At 45.7% G+C, this 20,966-nt stretch overlaps 1 protein-coding gene across 1 annotated transcript in view; it reads right to left on the bottom strand.

Annotated features, from left to right (window-relative positions):
- Window positions 1–2,885: 2,885 nt before the first annotated feature.
- The window catches only part of LOC107109895 (zinc finger protein 91-like), a 51,612-nt gene continuing 33,531 nt past the window's right edge, over window positions 2,886–20,966 (bottom strand). The window contains exons 4-5 of the mRNA XM_015410602.1: window positions 18,266–19,723; window positions 2,886–4,614 (exon numbers count right to left, since the gene is read on the bottom strand). Coding sequence (XP_015266088.1) covers window positions 2,886–4,614; window positions 18,266–19,723 — 3,187 coding nt within the window. The remainder of the gene's footprint in view (window positions 4,615–18,265; window positions 19,724–20,966) is intronic.

Below are 20,966 nucleotides of genomic sequence, written 5' to 3' on the forward strand. Positions count from 1 at the left end.
CTCCCCCCTAACCACGGAACCTCAACGGGACCTCTGATTGCACAACTGCGCATTATTTTGCTCCGGGGCAAACAGCCACGCTTCCTCCCCACATTTTCCGGCCCGTGTGACCGGAGCCATAGCTGGGCTGACTTCAGACTTTTTTTTTCCCCCAATATTTTTTAATTGAGATTTTTACAAAACAATACATTATAATATATTACCAAAATAAGTAAACCAGCAATACATAAACAAACTAAAACACAGGTTAGGTGTATAACAAATGCTTCCTCTAAACTTAACTAAATTTTATTACTTTTCTTTTACAGGTCTGATTATGAGGAGTCAGATATAAAATGATCCTTAGTTAAACAGCATTATTTTAAATTTTGCGTTGGCTATGTCTGACCAATCAAATTGTGTTAAAGTTATATTTTGTAGGATGGGACTCCAAATACTGAGTGGGTTATGGAATTCACATTCGTTTTTAGTTGTTGAGTCGTAGATTGAGAGATTCTCCAGCATGAAGATGTCCCACACCTTATTGATCCATTGCGATAATGTTGGTGAGTTTTTATTTTTCCAATTTTTTGCTATGGTCATTTTTGCTGCTAACACTAATAAGTTAACTAAGTGTTGAGTACATTCAGGGGGACGAATTTGTGGCCAAAGGTGCAGAAGCATTAGTTCCGGTGTTAAAGGTAAGTCGGTGTTTGTTATTCGTTTGATTTGGAGAACAATTTTGTTCCAGTATTTCTGTATTTCTTTGCAGGACCACCAGCTATAGAGAAAATCAGCCTTCTCGCCACAACCTTTCCAGCAGAGCGGTGATGCCGAGGGGATAATGTGGGATAATCTCGTTGGTGTAAGGTACCATCTGGTAAGTATCTTAAGATTTGTCTCTTGTAATCCTAGTGTTTTGGTAATTTTTGACTGTGTTCGCCATATTTCTTCCCATTGTTCCTCAGATAGTATTGATTTGAGATCTGCATTCCATGTTAATTGGTAGTTATGAGGTCTAGTGTTTTGTGAAGAAGTAATAGCTTTGTAGAGCTTTGCTATGAGGCCTCTTTTTGGTGGAGGCTTATCTAGTAAATGTTCTATCTCTGTGAGCTGCATCTTGCTTGCCTCTGGGCTGACTTCAGACAGCAACAGGTTTTGTGGATGAGGTGGGGTGGAATTCAGCTCTGCACGACACAGTCCCAGTTACTGCACCACATGAGACATGGTGGTGGAGGGAAAGTACTATGCTTCTTCATCGCTCCTCCTAGATCTGCCTGGATACGGTAGATGATGCCATCCTGTTGAGGCATTTGGAGACAGAAGTAGGTACCAGGGGATATGCCTTGGCCTGGTTTAATGAAATCATTCCTGCAGGACCACACTCTAAAGCAGGGGTGTCAAACATGCGGCCCGGGGGCCACATCAGGCCCCCGGATGGCTTCTATCAGGCCCACTGGCTGTCTTCTGTTTCTTCTTCCAGTTCTGCTGCTACAGCGTCATTGTAGGTTTGCAGCTTACACACACAAACCCTAACAGCATACTCAAGATTGCAACAGCACACACATTTGATGCAGTAAGTCAGAGCAAGAGGTGTCCGTTATCAGACATTGTTAAATAAACGAAATATTACAAGTGCTAATGTTTTAAGCATGTTTTCATTTTAAGTAAAAACAAACACCCTTTGTGTTTGTGTCCTTTATAAAGTTTATATCTCCGCTACCTGGCATTAAATTTTATGACACACATGGCCCAGCCCAACAAGGTCTCACTTATGTCAGATCCGGCCCTCATAACAAATGAGTTCGACATCCCTGCTCTAAGGATTGTGAAAGGAGACCAGCCATGTTCGGTGGAGGAGTTGACAAATGCTCCCTCTAAGCTGTGGAGTCTTGTGAGCAAAAATTCTTCTTTGTGAGCTACTGGCATTAAAGTTGTGAGCAAGCGATTTGGCTGCTGCATAAATTAGTTTGCTCTGGAGCCATCCTTCCTGAGCTAAGACAAAAAGATGTGAGCCAAAGGCTAAAAAAACCGTAAGCTAGCTCACACTAACTCAGCTTAGAGGGAACACTGGAGCTGACTTGTGTTGTCCCACATCTGCAATCTTATCCCTTATGTATTTTTACGCAGTTCCTTTTGAATGCTAAGCAGAGAAAGGTTCACGCTGGAATTCCCAGATATCTCTATATTGAAAGATGGGGGAAGAAAGTAAGGACGTAAGAGAAAACATCCAGTTCAACGCTATTTAACTACATCATATACATTTTATCGAAGCACAACATTTGATTCTCCTCAGAATACAGGGAATGCTCAGAATAGAATCGATACACACAATGAAAGTTAAAGCCACAGTAACCAGGCAGACAATCTACAGCAATGCACTCTACATGGGTCCACCCATGAAGTCAGAATCTCTAACTGGTACAGAAAGTTGCAGCTTGATTATTTGGGGGTAAGGAACAGAATGTCTCTGACACATAAGTGAGTTGCTTCTTTGGAGATTGTACAGTTTTTCAGTTTATGTCAATATCACTGACAAAGTCATTCAGGGCTTAAGCTCTGCTTCTCTCAATAAGATTTAGTGCTGCTACTTTGCTCATCTGTGTAACAATAATGGGTGAGATGGAGAGCAACACATGCAGAAGAATTCACTTATGTGGCTCCCACTTGGGGGAATGTCCTGCCCAACAAGTTGAGGAAGACCTACAGTTCTAGCATTCCACAAAAGGTGTGAAACAGAATGCAATAGATAGCTGTGTTAATGTCACAGTATAAAAGAGCAAGAGCCTGGTAGCACCTTAAAGACTAACTAAATTTGTGGCAGGAGATGAGCATTCATGAGTCACAGCTCACTTCTTCAGATGTCTAGACTGGACTCTTCCTCTTTTCTACTGAAACAGAATGGTTTAAGACAGTATTTTAATGATGGAAATAAGGTTGGTTTCTAATTTTACAGTCTCCTTTTCTTCCCACACTCCAGGCATTTCTACGCTTACTCCGCAGTTTGCTAAGTTAGTGTCTCCTTCCGTGGAAAACTGTTGCCATACCATGGATGTGTATGGTTTCTCCCCTGTATGAATTCTTTCGTGGTGAGTGAGGCCTCCTTTGCTACTGAAGTACTTTCCACACTCCAGGCATTTATAGGGTTTCTCCCCTGTATGTATTCTTTCATGGTAAGTAAGGCCTCCTTTGCTACTAAAGGACTTTCCACACTCCAGGCATTTATAGGGTTTCTCCCCTGTATGTATTCTTTCATGGTAAGTAAGGCCTCCTTTGCTACTAAAGGACTTTCCACACTCCAGGCATTTATAGGGTTTCTCCCCTGTATGTATTCTTTCATGGTAAGTAAGGCCTCCTTTGCTACTAAAGGACTTTCCACACTCCAGGCATTTATAGGGTTTCTCCCCTGTATGTATTCTTTCATGGTAAGTAAGGCCTCCTTTGCTACTAAAGGACTTTCCACACTCCAGGCATTTATAGGGTTTCTCCCCTGTATGAATTCTTTGATGGTGAGTAAGGCTTTGTTTGTTAGTAAAGCAGTTTCCACACTCCAGGCATTTATATGGGCTCTCATCTATGTGGATTCTTTCATGGACAGTTAATATCTTCTTCTGCCGAAAGCTTTTCCCACACTTCTGACATTTATATGGTTTCTCCCCTGTATGTATTCTTTCATGGTAAGTAAGGCTTTGTTTGCTAATAAAGCAGTTTCCACACTCCAGGCATTTATATGGTTTCTCCCCTGTATGTATTCTTTCATGGTAAGTAAGGCTTTGTTTGCTAGCAAAGGAGTTTCCACACTTCAGGCATTTAAATGGGTTTTCACCTGTGTGAAATCTTTGATGGAAATTTAATATCTTCTTCTGTCGAAAGCTTTTTCCACACTCAAGACATTTATATGGTTTCTCCCCTGTGTGAATTCTTTGATGGAAAGTTAGCGCTTCCTTCCGTGTAAAGCTTTTTTCACACTGCAGACATTTATATGGTTTCTCTCCGGTATGACTTCTTTCATGGTAAGTAAGGTTTTGTTTGCTAGCAAAGCAGTTTCCACACTCCAGGCATTTATATCGGTTCTCACCTGTGTGGATTCTTTGATGGACAGTTAATATAGTCTTCTGTCGAAAGCTTTTCCCACACTCCAGGCATTTATATCGGTTCTCACCTGTGTGGATTCTTTGATGGACAGTTAATATAGTCTTCTGTCGAAAGCTTTTCCCACACTCCAGGCATTTATATGGTTTCTCCCCTGTATGAATTGTTTGATGGCATGTAAGGGTTTTTTTGCTCGTAAAGCAGTTTCCACACTCCCAGCATTTATATGGTTTCTCCCCAGTGTGAATTCTCTGATGATACCTAAGGCTTCCACTCTGCTTGAAGCTTTTTCCACATTCAAGGCATTTATACAGTTTCTCCCCTGTGTGAGTTCTCTGATGATACATAAGGCTTCCACTCTGCTTGAAGCTTTCCTCACATTTGAGGTATAGATATGGTTTCTCCCCTGTGTGAATTCTCCAGTGATGCATAAGGCTTCCACTCCGCTTGAAGCATTTCAGGAATTTATATGGTTTCTCCCCTCGTTGTGTTCGTTGGTGAGAAGTAAGGTCATCACTCCACCTGAAGTAATCTGGTCTTATACTGTTACAGAAGGATCAGGAGTTCAGAGGGGCTTCTCAAAAACGAATCCACAAGCCAGGGAGTTTCTCCTCAGGCAGTGATGCAAGCTATAGGTTGCTTTATTCTTTGCCCCTCAACCTCCACAGGCACCTTTTCACCAATCACAACTCACTCCAGCTCTTTGGAGGAAAACCAGCTCTTAGGATAAAGAAGGTCACACAAGAAACCCACCAGCCCTAGGAAGAAAGCACAAGCAAAGCCCCATCCCAACACAGACCTGCCAGTCTTTCCTCTTCAGCCGAGAACAGGAAGAACAGCTCTTCTTCTCCTTCCAGCCAGGAGATCAGGTCGGGTTTGGCAGTCACTGGTCCTTTTCACCATGAAAAAAGAGCAGAAAATTAGAATTCGACTCTGTGTGCACCAGTTTGACTCTTCCAGGCCAACCTGACTATATCCCTGCAGGCCAGGGTCATGTGATCGAGGCGGCACCCTACTTAAAAGCCTGGCGGAAGAGCTCCGTTTTGCAGGCCCTGCGGAACTGTAAGAGGTCCCGCAGGGCCCTGATGTCTTCGGGGAGCTCGTTCCACTCGTGAGGGGCTGCCACAGAGAAGGCCCTGGCCCTCGTTGTGACCAACCTGGCCTCTTTAGGCCCCGGAAGAACCGAGCGATTTGGGGAGCCCGATCTTAGTGCTCACTGGGGTACATGCAGGGAAAGGCAGTCCCTTAGGTAAGCAGATCCCTGGCCATATAGGGCTTTAAAGGTAAGAACCAGCACCTTGAACCATATCTGGTCTGCTATAGGCAGGCAGGGCAAGGTTTTTAGGGGGGGCTGGATGTGTTCCAGCATAGGAAGACACAACAGCCTCGCCGCTGCGTTTTGCACCAGCTGCAGCTTCTGGATTTGGGCCAAGGGCAGCCCCATGTAGAGAGCACTACAGTAATCCAATCCTGAGGTGACCAATGCGTGGATCACTGTCGCCAGGTCATTGCGTTCAAGGAAGGGAACCAACTGCTTAATCAGCTGTAGGCGGTAAAAGGCCGACTTTGCAGTGGCTGCTACCTGGGCCTCCATCGTTAGGGAGGTATCCAGGAGGACTCCCAAACTCCGGCGCATCGAAGGTCGGGAGTGGGATCCCGAACCTTGGACCGCTCCGACTCAGGCACAGGACCTCCGTCTTCGGCGGATTCAATTTCAATCGGTTCTGTCTAAGCCAACGAGCCATGGCTTTCAGTGCAGTTCCAGATCTCCCGGACTAGAGTCTGACTGGCCGTCCAACAACAGATAGAGATAGGATCAGGAGGTCCACCAGTGGGGCCAGGATTTCAGAAGCCCTGCTGCTGTAACCGCCCCCAAGACACCAAGAATACACAACATCAATTCCCCAGACAGTGTGTTCCATCTCCACCTTGTGGCTAACAGCTACTGACAGACCTCTGCTCCGTGTGTTTATCTAATGCCCTCTTGAAGCTGTCTATTCTTGTATCCACCACTACTTCCCATTGCAGAGAATTCCATGAGTTAATTACTCTGTTGGCCCTGCATTACATCTATTGGTCCTTTTCAGGTCTCTCTTTTCTGTAGTAAATTGCAGGGCTGGGTTCTGTCTTAAGGGCAGGAGCGTTCTGTGAGGGGTAACCTTCTCAATAATCTCTAGGAGCTTCATGTTCCAAGCTCCCACCAGAGAATCCACTTGGAAACCTAAAATGCTCCAGAGCATTAGGGAATGCTGTCAGAGTCATGAGACTCCGTGGGAAGATCATTTTACCCCGTTCCCCCCTGTGAAGATTCCTTGTGTTAGAGTGTGTGTGTCTCTTTAATTGCTTGGTTGCAGTGCAGTGAATGCAGAGTAGAATGATTGAGAGAGACATGTGGAGTATGACTGCTGGATGGCAGAGAGTGGGAGGAGTTGGGTTTTTGAGTGAATCGGTGTGGGTGAGTCAGTTATGAAAAGTCAGTTATAAAAGTTAGTTAGAAATCAGTTGGAATTGTTCAGTTGGTGTTCAGTCAGTGAGGATATGTTAGTTCTGTGTGGGATCTGAGAGAGAGAGCAGCATATATCTTCAATAGTGAAACTTTAAAAAGAAGTTAAATTTACCAAGAGATTAAACTGTGTGGTCGCCTGAGAGATTCCCTGTCAGGGTGGAATCTTAAGGACTAAAACTGACAGTGTGTGTGATACAGTCGACAAATATATTTACAAGAACCTCATTCCGAGCCAGTTACATAATAACCAACTTCTTATTTTGTTCCTCTTTCAATAAATCCTATTTTATTTAAATATATCCCAGAACTCATATCAATCATTCCTCAGGACCACATAGATCCTTGAAAGTCTAGACCCTGGGTCACAATACCAACACCAGAAGCAAAGAGGGGATTTGGAATCTATTAAAATTCCTGATGGCAGCTGGAACTACCTATTTTGTAAACACAAAATATACAATTAAAGAGAAATACAGTCCTCCCCATTAAGAGGACGCCACACACCCCTTTCCCCCCTTCCCTGGAAGCGCTGCAACAACTTCAACAAGGTAAAAAATCCAGGGCCAGTCCTGGTAAAGGACCCTCAACATGGATGTTCGAAGTCTCTCAGAACAAGCAGCCCAGGCGTCTCAGGCACCATGCCCGAGAGCCGAGAACCTATGAGACCCGCAGAGAAGCCATCCGTGTGTCCTCCACAGTCACATCGCAGTACAGGAGAGGTTAAGGCCGGCCTGGGGGAAAGGCCCTGCTTGGACCCACCCACTTTCTCCAACCCAGCATCTCTTGGCGCCCCTTCTGATGCACCCTCACATGGTCCAATGGCCTCTAGACAGGGCCTCATGTCTCTGCACGGAGTGCCCCGAACCCTCGCCAGGTGTGTAAGACAGGATGGCACTGTGAAGACAGTGGCTCCCTAGAAACTTAGGTCATTTTAAGAACTTTGGTTCAGGCCTCAAACGCGGCCTAGAAAGAGTTCCCAGCGATAGAAGAGACACGGCTAAGCAAACGCTTGTTATTCCTAGATAACATGCAGCTGTACGGAGGAGTGAGTGCCTGGCACCAACTTCCAGTTAACACATTCCAACCAATTGAGGTCTAGGGGTTTCACCTGTGGGAAAGGCGCTGAGGGAAATCTGCGGTAAGTTTCGTTTCCTTTCATCCCGTCAAGTCACCCTATAGGTCTTTTGCCCGGCAACACAGTGTTACACCACCTCTAAGGGTTTTCATTGGTTCTCCAGGCCCAGAACCATATTGGACCCTTACCCATAAAGACAGGTTTTCAGTTTGTTGAGACTTGCTGGCAGCCATCTTGACTGCTGGCTCGAGAGGGCCAAAGAACTTGCCGGCCCTGGCTAACTCTGGAGAGAGAGAGAGCCGTTTGATGCGGAGAACCTTCAGCCTGAGATGGAGTTAACCTCTGGGAACTTGGAATCGTTGTGTCACTGTGTTAGCCAGCATTTCAATGCCTAGGTTTCCTACGGTGTTAATCCCTACGATGTTAGCTAGATTTCTTGTTTTCCCTCACAGAGGGTCTTTTACAGTTCCACAGGGCCTGTAAGGCAGAGCTCTTGCACCAAGCTTTTGGGTGAGACAGTGGACGTCGAATATCATCTGGCCTCTCCTCTTACCGTCCTGTTACCTCCTTATTACCATCTGTACCATGGTCTTTAATCTTTGAGGACACAGAACGATAACTGCCTTGGTTTACCCAAGGTAGGATACTTACCATCTGCAGTCCCATACGGGATCTAGCCCTTTCTGCCTTTAATTCTCTAACGCCAGGGCACCATCGTAATAGTTGTGATGCAGTTTGATCGCCATCGATTAAGGGTTAAATTTATAGTTTTAATCTCTTGCAGGAGGGGGGGATAGAAATTGAACCGACATAAATAGTCTTGTTCTTTTCAAAATATCTCTGCACCTCAATAAAATAATTAAATTTTACTTTTACTTGAACAGACGACAAACCTAATTCCAGTGTTTTGACCCAGTGACCAACCACCAGGTAACTGTCTTTTCTCTGGGAAACTCGATCTGCAGGCCCACCCTGCAGGGGCTGACTTTCTTGTTGATTTCCCTGAAATGCTGGGAGACTTGGCCCTTTTGATCCTAAGCTGTTGGGATAGATAAAAATGGCTGGTGGGCAATGCTCCCTCTAAGCTGTGGAGTCTGGTGAGCAAAAATTCTACTTTGTGAGCTACTGGCGTTAAAGTTGTGAGTGACCGATTTGGGTACTGCATAAATTAGTTTGCTCTGGAGCCCTCCTTCCTGGGCTGAGACAAAAATGTGTGAGCTGGAGGCTAAAAAACTATGAGCTAGCTCACACTAACTCAGCTTAGAGGGAACACTGCGTGGTGGGTAGGCTACTAGACTAGCGTGAGGGCAGCCTCACGCTAGGGTTTTTGGAATTTTGTTATGCTACAGCCCTTCCACCCAAAAGTCCTTTGCCTGGGCTGGGCTGGGGACTTTGGACAGGCATTACTTCACCAAAGGGCCTGAACACACCCCTCCTCAACAGCGACCTTCTAACTAGGAACACAGAAGACTCATCGCCACACTCCACAGCACTGAGGAGAAAAGGATCCTCCTTACCCAGAGCGGCCACGTTCCCAAAATTCTCCAGCATGACCTCCTTGTAGAGAGCTCTCTGGGCCGGGCTCAGCAGGGCCCACTCCCCCCGGGGGCAATACACGGCCACCTCTTCGAAGGACACCGGGCCCTGGAGGAGGAAGAGGAAGAAGAAAGTAATCCTTCCCATCCCTGGGAAATTGGTTCATGAGCAATAAATCCAAACATGGGTATTAAAATGATTTCTGAGCAGCAGCAGCCAGGAGGGGATTATGTGTAATTCATGTTGGGTCCCCGTTGGAGAGAAAGACGGGGTATAACTGAATCAAATAAATAATAAAAAATTTTGTCCCACAGTGACTTCCAAATCTTCTGGCCTTTCTGTTTCTAGGGAGAGAGCAAAGTTGCTTCTTTCTCCCAACAGGTACTGGTAGAAACATGGATCGTTCTCCCTACAGCACAAGCAAACCTGACAAGACTTTTATAAAGGGCTTTCTCAACAGCCACTTTCCAACTGTCAAGAATTGCAAACTGGGCTTCTGCCAGGCGCTCCACAGAAAATACCCCCTCCCACACACACACCCCTTCTATTTGGCTTGGCTGAGGGACTTCCCGCAAAACTCCGCATCTATAGCCCTCCACTAGGGCTGCGAATTCCAGTTTTGGAAATTCATCAAGATTTGGGGTGTTGCTGGTAGAGGGCGGAATTTGGGGGTGGGGAGGTCATCAGAGTTCTGATGCCAAAACGTCTGCTCAAATCTCTGTATTCTAGTGACCAGTTATGATTTCCCGGAGAGATCTAGGCCTCACCTGGAGGTGGGTAACCAGCAGGGGTCATTTCCTACAGGAGCGCACAGGAGCGGAGCTCCGGCAGTAAAGAGCCCAGGGGGCGGGTGCATGCAACAAGCCACACCCCCTGCTCCCAGCAGCCCTCAGACAGAGCAAGAAGCAGCCAGGTAAGTTGCAGAGGTCCCCCCCCATCCAAAACAGTCCAGTAGCACCTTTAAGGCCAAGTTTTATTCAGGTACAAGCTCTCCCTCCTCTGCGAGGACAGATCTGCACGTCCCCCCCCCCCAATAGCTACCAATCCAAAACAGTCCAGTGTAGCCTGAGCGGTGGGTGTTGCCTTCTGACACACTTCTGGTGATGTCAGGGGGTGTGGCATATGCAAATGAGTTATGCTAATGAGTTACGCTAATGAGCTCCTGCACCTCTTTTTCTACGAAATGACCTCTGGTAACTGGTATTGTTTTGTCCGTGTTGGGGCCTCTCTGCAGACGCAATCCAAGACCGACGTTGAGCAGAACTAAGGGCAAGGTGCCCAGGTCATTGAGCCTTGTGACCAATGCTCCCTCTAAGCTGTGGAGTCTTGTGAGCAAAAATTCTTCTTTGTGAGCTACTGGCATTAAAGTTGTGAGCGAGCGATCTGGCTACTGCATAAACTAGTTGGCTCTCGAGCCATCCTTCTTGAGCCAAGACAAACATGTGTGAGCTGGAGGCTAAGTAACTGTGAGCTAGCTCGCACGAATGCAGCTCATAGGGAACACTGTGACAGAGAAGAAGCCATTCCCGTCTCCTCAGTAATCGCCCCCCCTCCCCCTTTACCTGAGCAGGCCGCATGGTGGGTGTTTCCCCCTCACCACTCAGAGATCACGAAGAAGGTGTCGAGGGTCTCTTTCCACTCCTGCCTGGAAGGGTGAAAAAGGCACATGGTGGGAAGACTTTTTTTGGACACACCTTTCATTTCTGTTCCAGTCCCCAGAGTGACTCTCTCTCTCTCCAGGTTTGATTCAGAGCACAAATCGAGATCCTGGGGTTAAGGACATACTCGAGTTCGTGTCTTTTGGGAGAGGGAGAAAAAGTCCTCTTCATCAACTCTCCCCACCCCATGCCTCATTTTATAAACCTCTCTCACGTTCCCCCCCTTAGTCGTCTCCTTTTTTAAACTGAAAACTCCCAAACTCTCCCCAGATAAAACTGCGAAGTGCTATCCACAAATATCCGACAATTGTTGGAAATGTAAGTTGAACGTGGGGACCTTTTACCACATGTGGTGGAAATGCAATAAAATTCAAATATACTGGAAAATGGTTCTAGAAATATTGAATCTAGATGTCGTGTTAACACCAGAAACCTACCTATTGAATATAATTCCAAAAGGTTATGATAAGCAAGATGTATATTTATTAGTATATATTATAACAGCTGCGAGAATATTAGTGGCAAAAAATTGGAGAATGGATAAAATACCCTCAAAAGAGGACTTAATAGTAAAATTATTAGAACTAGCACAAATGGATAATTTAAGTTTAATATTTCAGGATAAAGACCAAAAAATACAGAACAAAAGATGGTTAAGGGTATATAACTGGATTAAACATGTAAAAAAGTAATAAGAAAAGGAGACAATAGTTTGCTATATGACATGTAATTTGATTTAAAGACTCTAAATGTATATGTAATCAAAGAGAAATGTTTGTAATTTGACTGAAAATATGATAAATAAATGTGGTAAAAAAACCCAAAAAACTCCCAAACTCCATCCCTGGGCGGTAAGTCGCTGACTCTGCGAGAAGCCGCGCCATTCCCCTCTGACAGATGCCAAGACCCCCCCCCCGCCTGCTCCACATATTGAGGAGAAATCAGGAGGTGGGAAGGCCCCTGAGGTGCTAGAACGGGACTGCCTGGCTCAGGAAGGCAGGCGAGAGATTCCGGCCCCGATCTGGGAAACGATCACTGTTCCTCTGAATAATGGAAGAACAGAACTCCCTGCACATAGAAAGCTAGCAGTGCAGGGATAAAGCTTCTGCCCGCTGTCTCCGCTTGCGTGAATCAGGTCAGAGGCACACGTCTTCAAGGCACACCTTGTCTCTTTGCTTCCGTCCGGCGACTGGCACAGCTGACCCTGAAAACTCTCATGCTACTCTCGGGCATAATCTCTGGTAGCCTTGGAGGGAAGCCCCCCCCCCCTTTCCACACAGACAGAAGAGCAGCAAAACTGCCTACTCAGAGGAGCAGCATTTCCAAATGGAAAAGGGAGGAGAAGAAGAAAGGCAGAGGGTTTAGGGTTGCCAGCCTCCAGGTGGGGCCTAGAGATGTCCTTGAATTACAGCTCAACTCCAGAATACAGAGATGAGTTCCCCTGGAGAAAATGGCTGCTTTTGGAGAGCACAAGAAGAGCCCTGCTGGATGAGAGCAACAGTCCATCTAGTCCAGCATCCTCACACAGTGGCCAACCAGCTCCTTTGGATGGTCAAAGAGAGGGCACAGAGGCCGAGGCCTTTCCCAGATGTTATCTCCTGGCTCTGGGATCCAGAGGCTTATTGGCTCTGAACGTGGAGGTTCCCCTCAGTCACCGTGGCTATAGTAGACACTGATAGACTGATCCTCCATGAATCTAGGCCCCCTTTCAAGCTGTTTATTTCTGTGGCCATCCTCTGGCAGCAAATGCCACATTTTAATCACTCTCTGTGTAAAGTAGTTTTATTGCCTTTTGTCCATCCCGAACCTACTGCCCGTCAGTTTCTCGTTCTAGTCTTTTGGGAGAGGGGGGAAAAGTTCTTGGTCAACTCTCACCACCACGTGCATAATTTCATGAATCTCTCTCACCCCCAGTCATCTCTTTTCTAAACTGAAAAGTCCCGGTCTCTCCAGCAGCGTTCCCCCTAAGCCGAGTTAGTGTGAGCTAGCTCACAGTTTTTTAGCCTCCGGCTCAGACACTTTTATCTTAACTGAGGAAGGATGGTTCCAGAGCAAACCGATTTATGCAGTAGCCAAATCGCTCACTCACAACTTTAATGCCGGTAGCTCATAAAGTAGAATTTTTGCTCACAGGACTCCACAGCTTAGAGGGAGCACTGCTCTCCAGCCTTTGCTCCCAGTGAACGCCCTCATCATCTCAAACGCCTTCCTCTGTACGTCTCCCAGCTCTGTGATGTCCTTTTTGAGATATGGTAACCGGAACTGTAGTTGGAATTCCAAATGAGGCCGCCCCAGAGTTCCGTACTGGGGCATTACAATATCGGCCATTTTCGTCTCAATCCCTTTCCTAACAATCCCTAACACAGAGTTTGCTTTTCGCCGCTGCCGCGCACTGGGTTGACCCCTTGAGCTCTCCACTGCAACCAGTGTTCCAAGCTGAGTTAGTGTGAGCTAGCTCACAGTTGTTTAGCCTCCCGCTCACAGATTTCTGTCTTAGCTCAGGAAGGAGGACTCCAGAGCAAACTAATTTATGCAGCAGCCAAATCGCTTGCTCACAACTTTAATGCCAGCAGAATTTTTGCTCACAAGACTCCACAGCTTAAAGGGAACATTGACTGCGACCCCAAGACCTTTTCCCTTCTCAGTCTCGACAAGTTCAGACCAGTGTTCCCTCTAAGCCGAGTTAGTGTGAGCTAGCTCACAGTTTTTTAGCCTCCAGCTCACACATTTTTGTCTTAGCCCAGGAAAGATAGCTCCAGAGCAAACTAATTTATGCAGCAGCCAAATCGCTCGCTCACAACTTTAATGCCAGTCGCTCACCAAGTAGAATTTTTGCTCACAAGACTCCACAGCTTAGAGGGAACATTGGTTCAGACCCCATCGGCCTAGACTTGAAGTTGGGATTTTTTTGGTCTAAATGTGCATCACTTTACACTTAACAAACGCTGAATTTCACGGAGCTTCCTGCCTCCCCCAAACCCTCCCCGGGGCACCGCACGGCAAATCTCCACTAATATTCCAATCCAGATTTAGCAACCCAACGCCCCCCCCCCAAAAAAAAACCTAGCTTCCCAAAGAGCAAAGGACATGGCTGCATTGTGTCCTGCATTGTTGGAGAACCCGATGGGCGAAGAAGCCAAAGCCACCTTGGGGCTGGGTGGGGAAGAAATGGAGGGGCAGAAGGAGTGGGGGGGGGTATTCCCCCCCCACCACCTAAAATGTCCTGCTCCTCCCCAGGTTTAACTCACTAACCTCACCCACCCCGGCCCCAAAGGGCAAGGACGTTCCTTTCCTTTTGCACATCTCCTGCCAGTCTTTCTTCCCCGGAGCTTCCTTGGGGGGTTTCTTTGCCTCTGCACAAAGCGACTTTTCGGATCGAGGGGGGGGGTCTCTCCCCCCCAATAAAGTGCACCCCCTCCTTCTTTCTCTTCACTTTGGGTCTTGCATTGCAGACTCCTGCCCCCATCCGGGCCTCTCTAGGATGGAGGACTCTCTCCGTTTAACTCTTGGAGAGGATCTCAAAAAGCGACCGGGGAGAGAGAAAGGAAAGGCGGAGAAATGTCCCGGGACATCAGATCATATAAATGACGATCCGCCCACATCCAAGGCTCGGGCCGCACGTCTGCCGCCTTCCCCACCACCACAAATATATATATATATATCAGGAAAGAAACTGGGGTTTATGCCAGTTGGTTCAAAGAGAATTTTTTGCACCTCTCCTGCAAGGATAAACCTGCAGCTGCAAGTGGAGGAGTGGGGGGAATCAAACCCGGTTCTCCCAGATTAGAGTCCGCGCACTTATATAAGGCATATAAATAAAATAAAATCAGCAAAGCAAATGTGCTTTTTTTCAGTTGTGGTATGCTAGATGAAGGAGCTGCGGTGGCTCAAGTGGTTAAGACGCTGAACTGCAGGCTGTGGAAGGTCAGTAGTTCAGCGGTTCGAGACCCGGGTGCCGCATGATGGGGTGAGCTCCCCTCTCTAGTTCCAGCTCCTGCCAACCTAGCAGTTCGAAAGCAAGAAATTGCAAGTAGATAAATAGGTACCACTTCGGTGGGAAGGGAACAGCGTTCTGTGCGCCTTGGTGTTTAGTCATGCCGGCCACATGACCACGAAAACGTCTTCGGACAGCGCTGGCTCTTCGGCTTTGAAACGGAGATGAGCACCACAACCCTAGAGTCGGATTCGACTGGCTTTCGAGCAAGGGAACCTTTACCTTTATGCTAGATGAAGGCTTTCAGAGTCTGAATATTAAAACGGTATTGGAAACTGTAGGGGATCGCTCATTTTCATCATTAGATGCTCCTTAGTATTTATCATTTGTATTTATAGCCCGCCCCTTCCATTCAATAGAGACAGTTAAAAATTTAAACCATTTAAAACGATAATAAACATTAAAACACAACCACAATTCAGACAGGTTTAACTGGTTGCGAGAGGCCTGTTATTTGAGTTGGTCGGTGGGGGAGGCCATAGTGGGATGTCCGCTGCCTCAGCCAATCAGATCTCAGTACAGGAAGGGAGCACTCAGGAAGGAAGCTGCATCCCATTATCCCAGCACTGGAGGTCAATTTGGGGAACATCTTCACAGCTACCCTGCTCAGGTAGGAGAACCCAAAGGACACCCAAAAAGTGCAAAAAGACCAGCACGCTTGTGAGGCACTCCAAAGGGATCTGTCAAAGATGGGCAAGTGGGCGTCAACATGGCAAATGGGGTTCAATGTGGCCAAGTGCAAGGTGATGCACATTGGAGCCAAAAATCCTAAATATAAATACACGTTGATGGGGTCTGAACTGGCAGAGACTGATCAAGAGAGAGATCTTGGAGTTGTAGTAGATAACTCACTGAAAATGTCAAGACAGTGTGTGACTGCAATAAAGAAGGCAAATGCTATGCTGGGGATTATTAGGAAGGGTATTGAAAACAGATCAGCCAATATAATAATGCCCCTATATAAATCAATGGTGAGACCTCATTTGGAATACTGTGTGCAATTCTGGTCACCACACCTTAAAAAGGATATTATAGCTTTGGAAAAAGTGCAGAAAAGGGCAACTCGAATGATAAAAGGGTTGGAACACTTTCCCTATGAGGAAAGGTTAAGGCGCTTAGGGCTCTTTAGCTTGGAGAAACGACGACTGAGGGGTGACATGATTGAGGTATTTCAGCAAAGGCATAACAGCAGGGATAGGAATGCAATAGCAATTAACAAGACACAGAATCAACTCCCCAACCACCATGGCAGCATAGCTACCAGAATTATTGCAGGTAAATGCTGTTAACCAATGTAATTATTAGAGATCCTTCCAAACAGAGGTGAAGTTACTTCTTGGGAAGTTATTCAATGTTGGTTTGGGACTATTAAGATTCTTAATAGTAATTTCATATGATTGTGAAAATATGTAATTTTATAGTTATTGGTCCTTTTAAAACTGTCACACGAAGCATTTGCCGCGCTACAGAGACAGATGATAGGCGGATTTTCTGGGCGCGATCACACCGCAACATCTGGGAAGTGTAGTGCACCCGTGGCTAACCCGTGGCTTCGTGCTGAAGATACAGAGTAAAAAACTAGTACTTACGATGTACTAGTTTCTGGAAAACGCAGGGCAAGGGCGGGTGTCTGATCACGTCCCGTCCTAGTCCCGTCGCAAACCAGTTAGGTTTTTTTAAAAGTCTTCACAGAATGCACACAAACGATCATGCGCATGCTCACCTTTTGGTGAGAAAAAAAAATCCCGTTTGCCACGAAAGCGGCGGCTGGCGATCGCTGGTGTGATCGCGCAGAGCCGCTTCTTCGCCGCGCTGCAGGATACCCGTGTGATCAGCACCTCGCACCCTAACCACGGGAACTCGACGGGACGTGTGATCGGGCGGCCGCGCGTTATTTTGCTCCGGGTCAAACAGCCACGCTTCTCCCCCGCATTTTCCGGCCCGTGTGGCCGGGGCAGCAATATATCTTCCTTAGCATTCTGTTTGTTAATGCAACCGAGCAGTTCAGCCTGGCCCAGAAAGAGGCAACATCATTAGAAGTTTGGGGACAGGCCTGTATAGGCTTTGCTGTGTTAAGGCCGGCCTTGAATTATTGCAGGTAAATCCTGGATTCAACTGAGAAGAGCTGCAGCCTCCCAAGTACAGCCTGGAAACCTCATATGCTGTTCCCGTATCTGTGAGCTTACAACATATGGACCTACAATATATGCATTATCTATGTGCTTAGTGTTTTTTTCCTGTTCTGTGCATCCTTGTGGATGCTGAAGATATCTGTACTCGGTAATATCCTGAAGATGCGTTGCTATGAAGTAATAGCAACCAACCAGGAATGAATGAGGATTTATCTGAAAAATTCCATGCTTTGTTTATATAAAGAGTTTATTTTAAATGTTAAAGTGCATTGGTTGTTTTGCCTCTCTTATGTCTGTGTTTAAGTATATGTGTAGTTGCAGGAGTTACACATTCTACTGGCATTAAAGTTGTGAGCAAGCGATTTGGCTGCTGCATAAATTAGTTTGCTCTGGAGCCATCCTTCCTGAGCTAAGACAAAAAGATGTGAGCCGAGGGAACATTGGAGCTGACTTGTGTTGTCCCACATCTGCAATCTTATTCCTTATGTATTTTTACGCAGTTCCTTTTGAATGCTAAGCAGAGAAAGGTTCACGCTGGAATTCCCAGATATCTCTATATTGAAAGATGGGGGAAGAAAGTAAGGACGTAAGAGAAAACATCCAGTTCAACGCTATTTAACTACATCATATACATTTTATCGAAGCACAACATTTGATTCTCCTCAGAATACAGGGAATGCTCAGAATAGAATCGATACACACAATGAAAGTTAAAGCCACAGTAACCAGGCAGACAATCTACAGCAATGCACTCTACATGGGTCCACCCATGAAGTCAGAATCTCTAACTGGTACAGAAAGTTGCAGCTTGATTATTTGGGGGTAAGGAACAGAATGTCTCTGACACATAAGTGAGTTGCTTCTTTGGAGATTGTACAGTTTTTCAGTTTATGTCAATATCACTGACAAAGTCTTTCAGGGCTTAAGCTCTACAGAGCTACAGGACTGCTTCTCTCAATACGATTTAGTGCTGCTGCTTTTCTCATCTGTGTAACAATAATGGGTGAGATGGAGAGCAACACATGCAGAAGAATTCACTTATGTGGCTCCCACTTGGGGGAATGTCCTGCCCAACAAGTTGAGGAAGACCTACAGTTCTAGCATTCCACAAAAGGTGTGAAACAGAATGCAATAGATAGCTGTGTTAATGTCACAGTATAAAAGAGCAAGAGCCTGGTAGCACCTTAAAGACTAACTAAATTTGTGGCAGGAGATGAGCTTTCATGAGTCACAGCTCACTTCTTCAGATATCTAGACTGGACTCTTCCTCTTTTCTACTGAAAAAGAATGGTTTAAGACAGTATTTTAATGATGGAAATAAGGTTGGTTTCTAATTTTACAGTCTCCTTTTCTTCCCACACTCCAGGCATTTCTACGCTTACTCCGCAGTTTGCTAAGTTAGTGTCTCCTTCCGTGGAAAACTGTTGCCATACCATGGATGTGTATGGTTTCTCCCCTGTATGAATTCTTTCGTGGTGAGTGAGGCCTCCTTTGCTACTGAAGTACTTTCCACACTCCAGGCATTTATAGGGTTTCTCCCCTGTATGTATTCTTTCATGGTAAGTAAGGCCTCCTTTGCTACTAAAGGACTTTCCACACTCCAGGCATATATAGGGTTTCTCCCCTGTATGAATTCTTACATGGTAAGTAATGCCTCCTTTGCTATTAAAGTACTTTCCACTCTCCAGGCATTTATAGGGTTTCTCCCCTGTATGTATTCTTTCATGGTAAGTAAGGCCTCCTTTGCTACTAAAGGACTTTCCACACTCCAGGCATATATAGGGTTTCTCCCCTGTATGAATTCTTACATGGTAAGTAATGCCTCCTTTGCTATTAAAGTACTTTCCACACTGTAGGCATTTATAGGGTTTCTCCCCTGTATGAATTCTTTGATGGTAAGTAAGGCTTTGTTTGTTAGTAAAGCAGTTTCCACACTCCAGGCATTTATATGGTTTCTCCCCTGTGTGAATTCTTTGATGGAAAGTTAGCATATCCTTCCGTGGAAAGCTTTTTCCACACTCCAAACATTTATACAGTTTCTCCCTTGTATGCATTCTTTCATGGTAAGTAAGGCTTTGTTTGCTAATAAAGCAGTTTCCACACTCCAGGCATTTATATGGTTTCTCCCCTGTGTGAATTCTTTGATGGAAAGTTAGCATATCCTTCCGTGGAAAGCTTTTTCCACACTCAAGACATTTATATGGTTTCTCTCCTGTATGAATTCTTTCATGGTAAATAAGGCTTTGTTTGCTAGTAAAGCTGTTTCCACACTCCAGGCATTTATATGGATTCTCACCTGTGTGGATTCTTTGATGGACAGTTAATTTAGACTTCTGTCGAAAGCTTTTCCCACACTCCAGGCATTTATATGGTTTCTCCCCTGTGTGAATTCTTTGATGGAAAGTTAGAGTATTCTTCCGTGTGAAGCTTTTCCCACATTCCAGACATTTATATGGTTTCTCCCCAGTGTGAATTATTTGATGGCAAGTAAGGGGTTTTTTGCTCGTAAAGCCGTTTCCACATTCCAGGCATTTATATGGTTTCTCCCCAGTGTGAATTCTCTGATGATACCTAAGGCCTCCACTCTGCTTGAAGCTTTTTCCACATTCAAGGCATTTATACAGTTTCTCCCCTGTGTGAGTTCTCTGATGATACCTAAGGCTTCCACTCTGCTTGAAGCTTTCCTCACATTTGAGGTATAGATATGGTTTCTCCCCTGTGTGAATTCTCCAGTGATGCATTAGGCTTCCACTCTGCTTGAAGCATTTCAGGAATTCATATGGTTTCTCCACGCTCTCCATACTCCGGGCACTGATATTGTTCTGCATCTCCCTGAATTCTCTGCATACCCCCAGCTGAAAGAAAGAGACACTTATCATGAACAGTGTGAAGAACAGAGCAGGAACATGAGAGAATGGACTACATTAACTGTGGTGCGGAGTGCAAGAATTCAGAAGCCTGGTGTCTAGACACACTTTCAAAAGCCTTTGCTGGTAATCTGGTCTTATACTGTTACAGAAGGATCAGGGGTTCAGAGGGGCTTCTCAAAAACTAATCCACAAGCCAGGGAGTTTCTCCTCAGGCAGTGATGCAAGCTATAGATTGCTTTATTCTTTGCTCCTCAACCTCCACAGGAACCTTTTCACCAATCAGAACTCACTCCAGCTCTTTGGAGGAAAACCAGCTCTTAGGATAAAGAAGGTCATACAAGAAACCCACCCGCCCTAGGAAGGAAGAAGAAGCAACACACCGTCCCACCACAAACCTGCCAGTCCTTCCTCTTCAGCCGAGAACAGGAAGAACACCTCTTCGTCTCCTTCCAGCCAGGAGATCAGGTCGGGTTTGGCAGTCACTGGTCCTTTTCACCATGAAAAAAGAGAAGAGAATTTGAATTCGACTCTGTGTGCACCAGTTTTACTCTTCCAGGCCAACCTGACTATATCCCTGCAGGCACAACAGGCAAGTAATAGGTGAGGGGTGGGGTACTGGACCAGGTGGAGGGGCAAAGATCCGGAGAGGAAATGATCACCCAGTGAGTTTTCAGTCTTTCATAAAAAGAATCATAAGAACGTAAGAGACGCCAATGTTGGATCAGGCCAAAGGCCCATCCAGTCCAACACTCTGTATCACACAGTGGCCAGAAATACCAGGTGCCATCAGGAGGTCCACCAGTGGGGCCAGGACATTAGAAGCCCTCCCACTGTTGACCCCCCCAAGCACCAAGAAGACAGAGCATCACTTGCCCCAGAGTCCCTATCTATACCTCGTGGCTAATAGCCACTGATGGACCTCTGCTCCATAGGCTTATCTAATTCCCTTTTTTTTTTTAAGGTATTTATTTATTTATTTTTAATATAGTTTATTTATTTTATCATATATAAAATATAATGTAAATCCAATATGTTAAAAAAAAAAAACTGATCCTTTACACATTGAAGTATCGAGAGTCCGAACAGTTCATACCAACTTTTGAAACAGATTAACGGAGTCAAAT

Source organism: Gekko japonicus, unplaced genomic scaffold (genome assembly GCF_001447785.1).
Source record: "Gekko japonicus isolate JY-2015 unplaced genomic scaffold, Gekko_japonicus_V1.1 scaffold4011, whole genome shotgun sequence".
NCBI classification, from domain to species: domain Eukaryota; kingdom Metazoa; phylum Chordata; class Lepidosauria; order Squamata; family Gekkonidae; genus Gekko; species Gekko japonicus.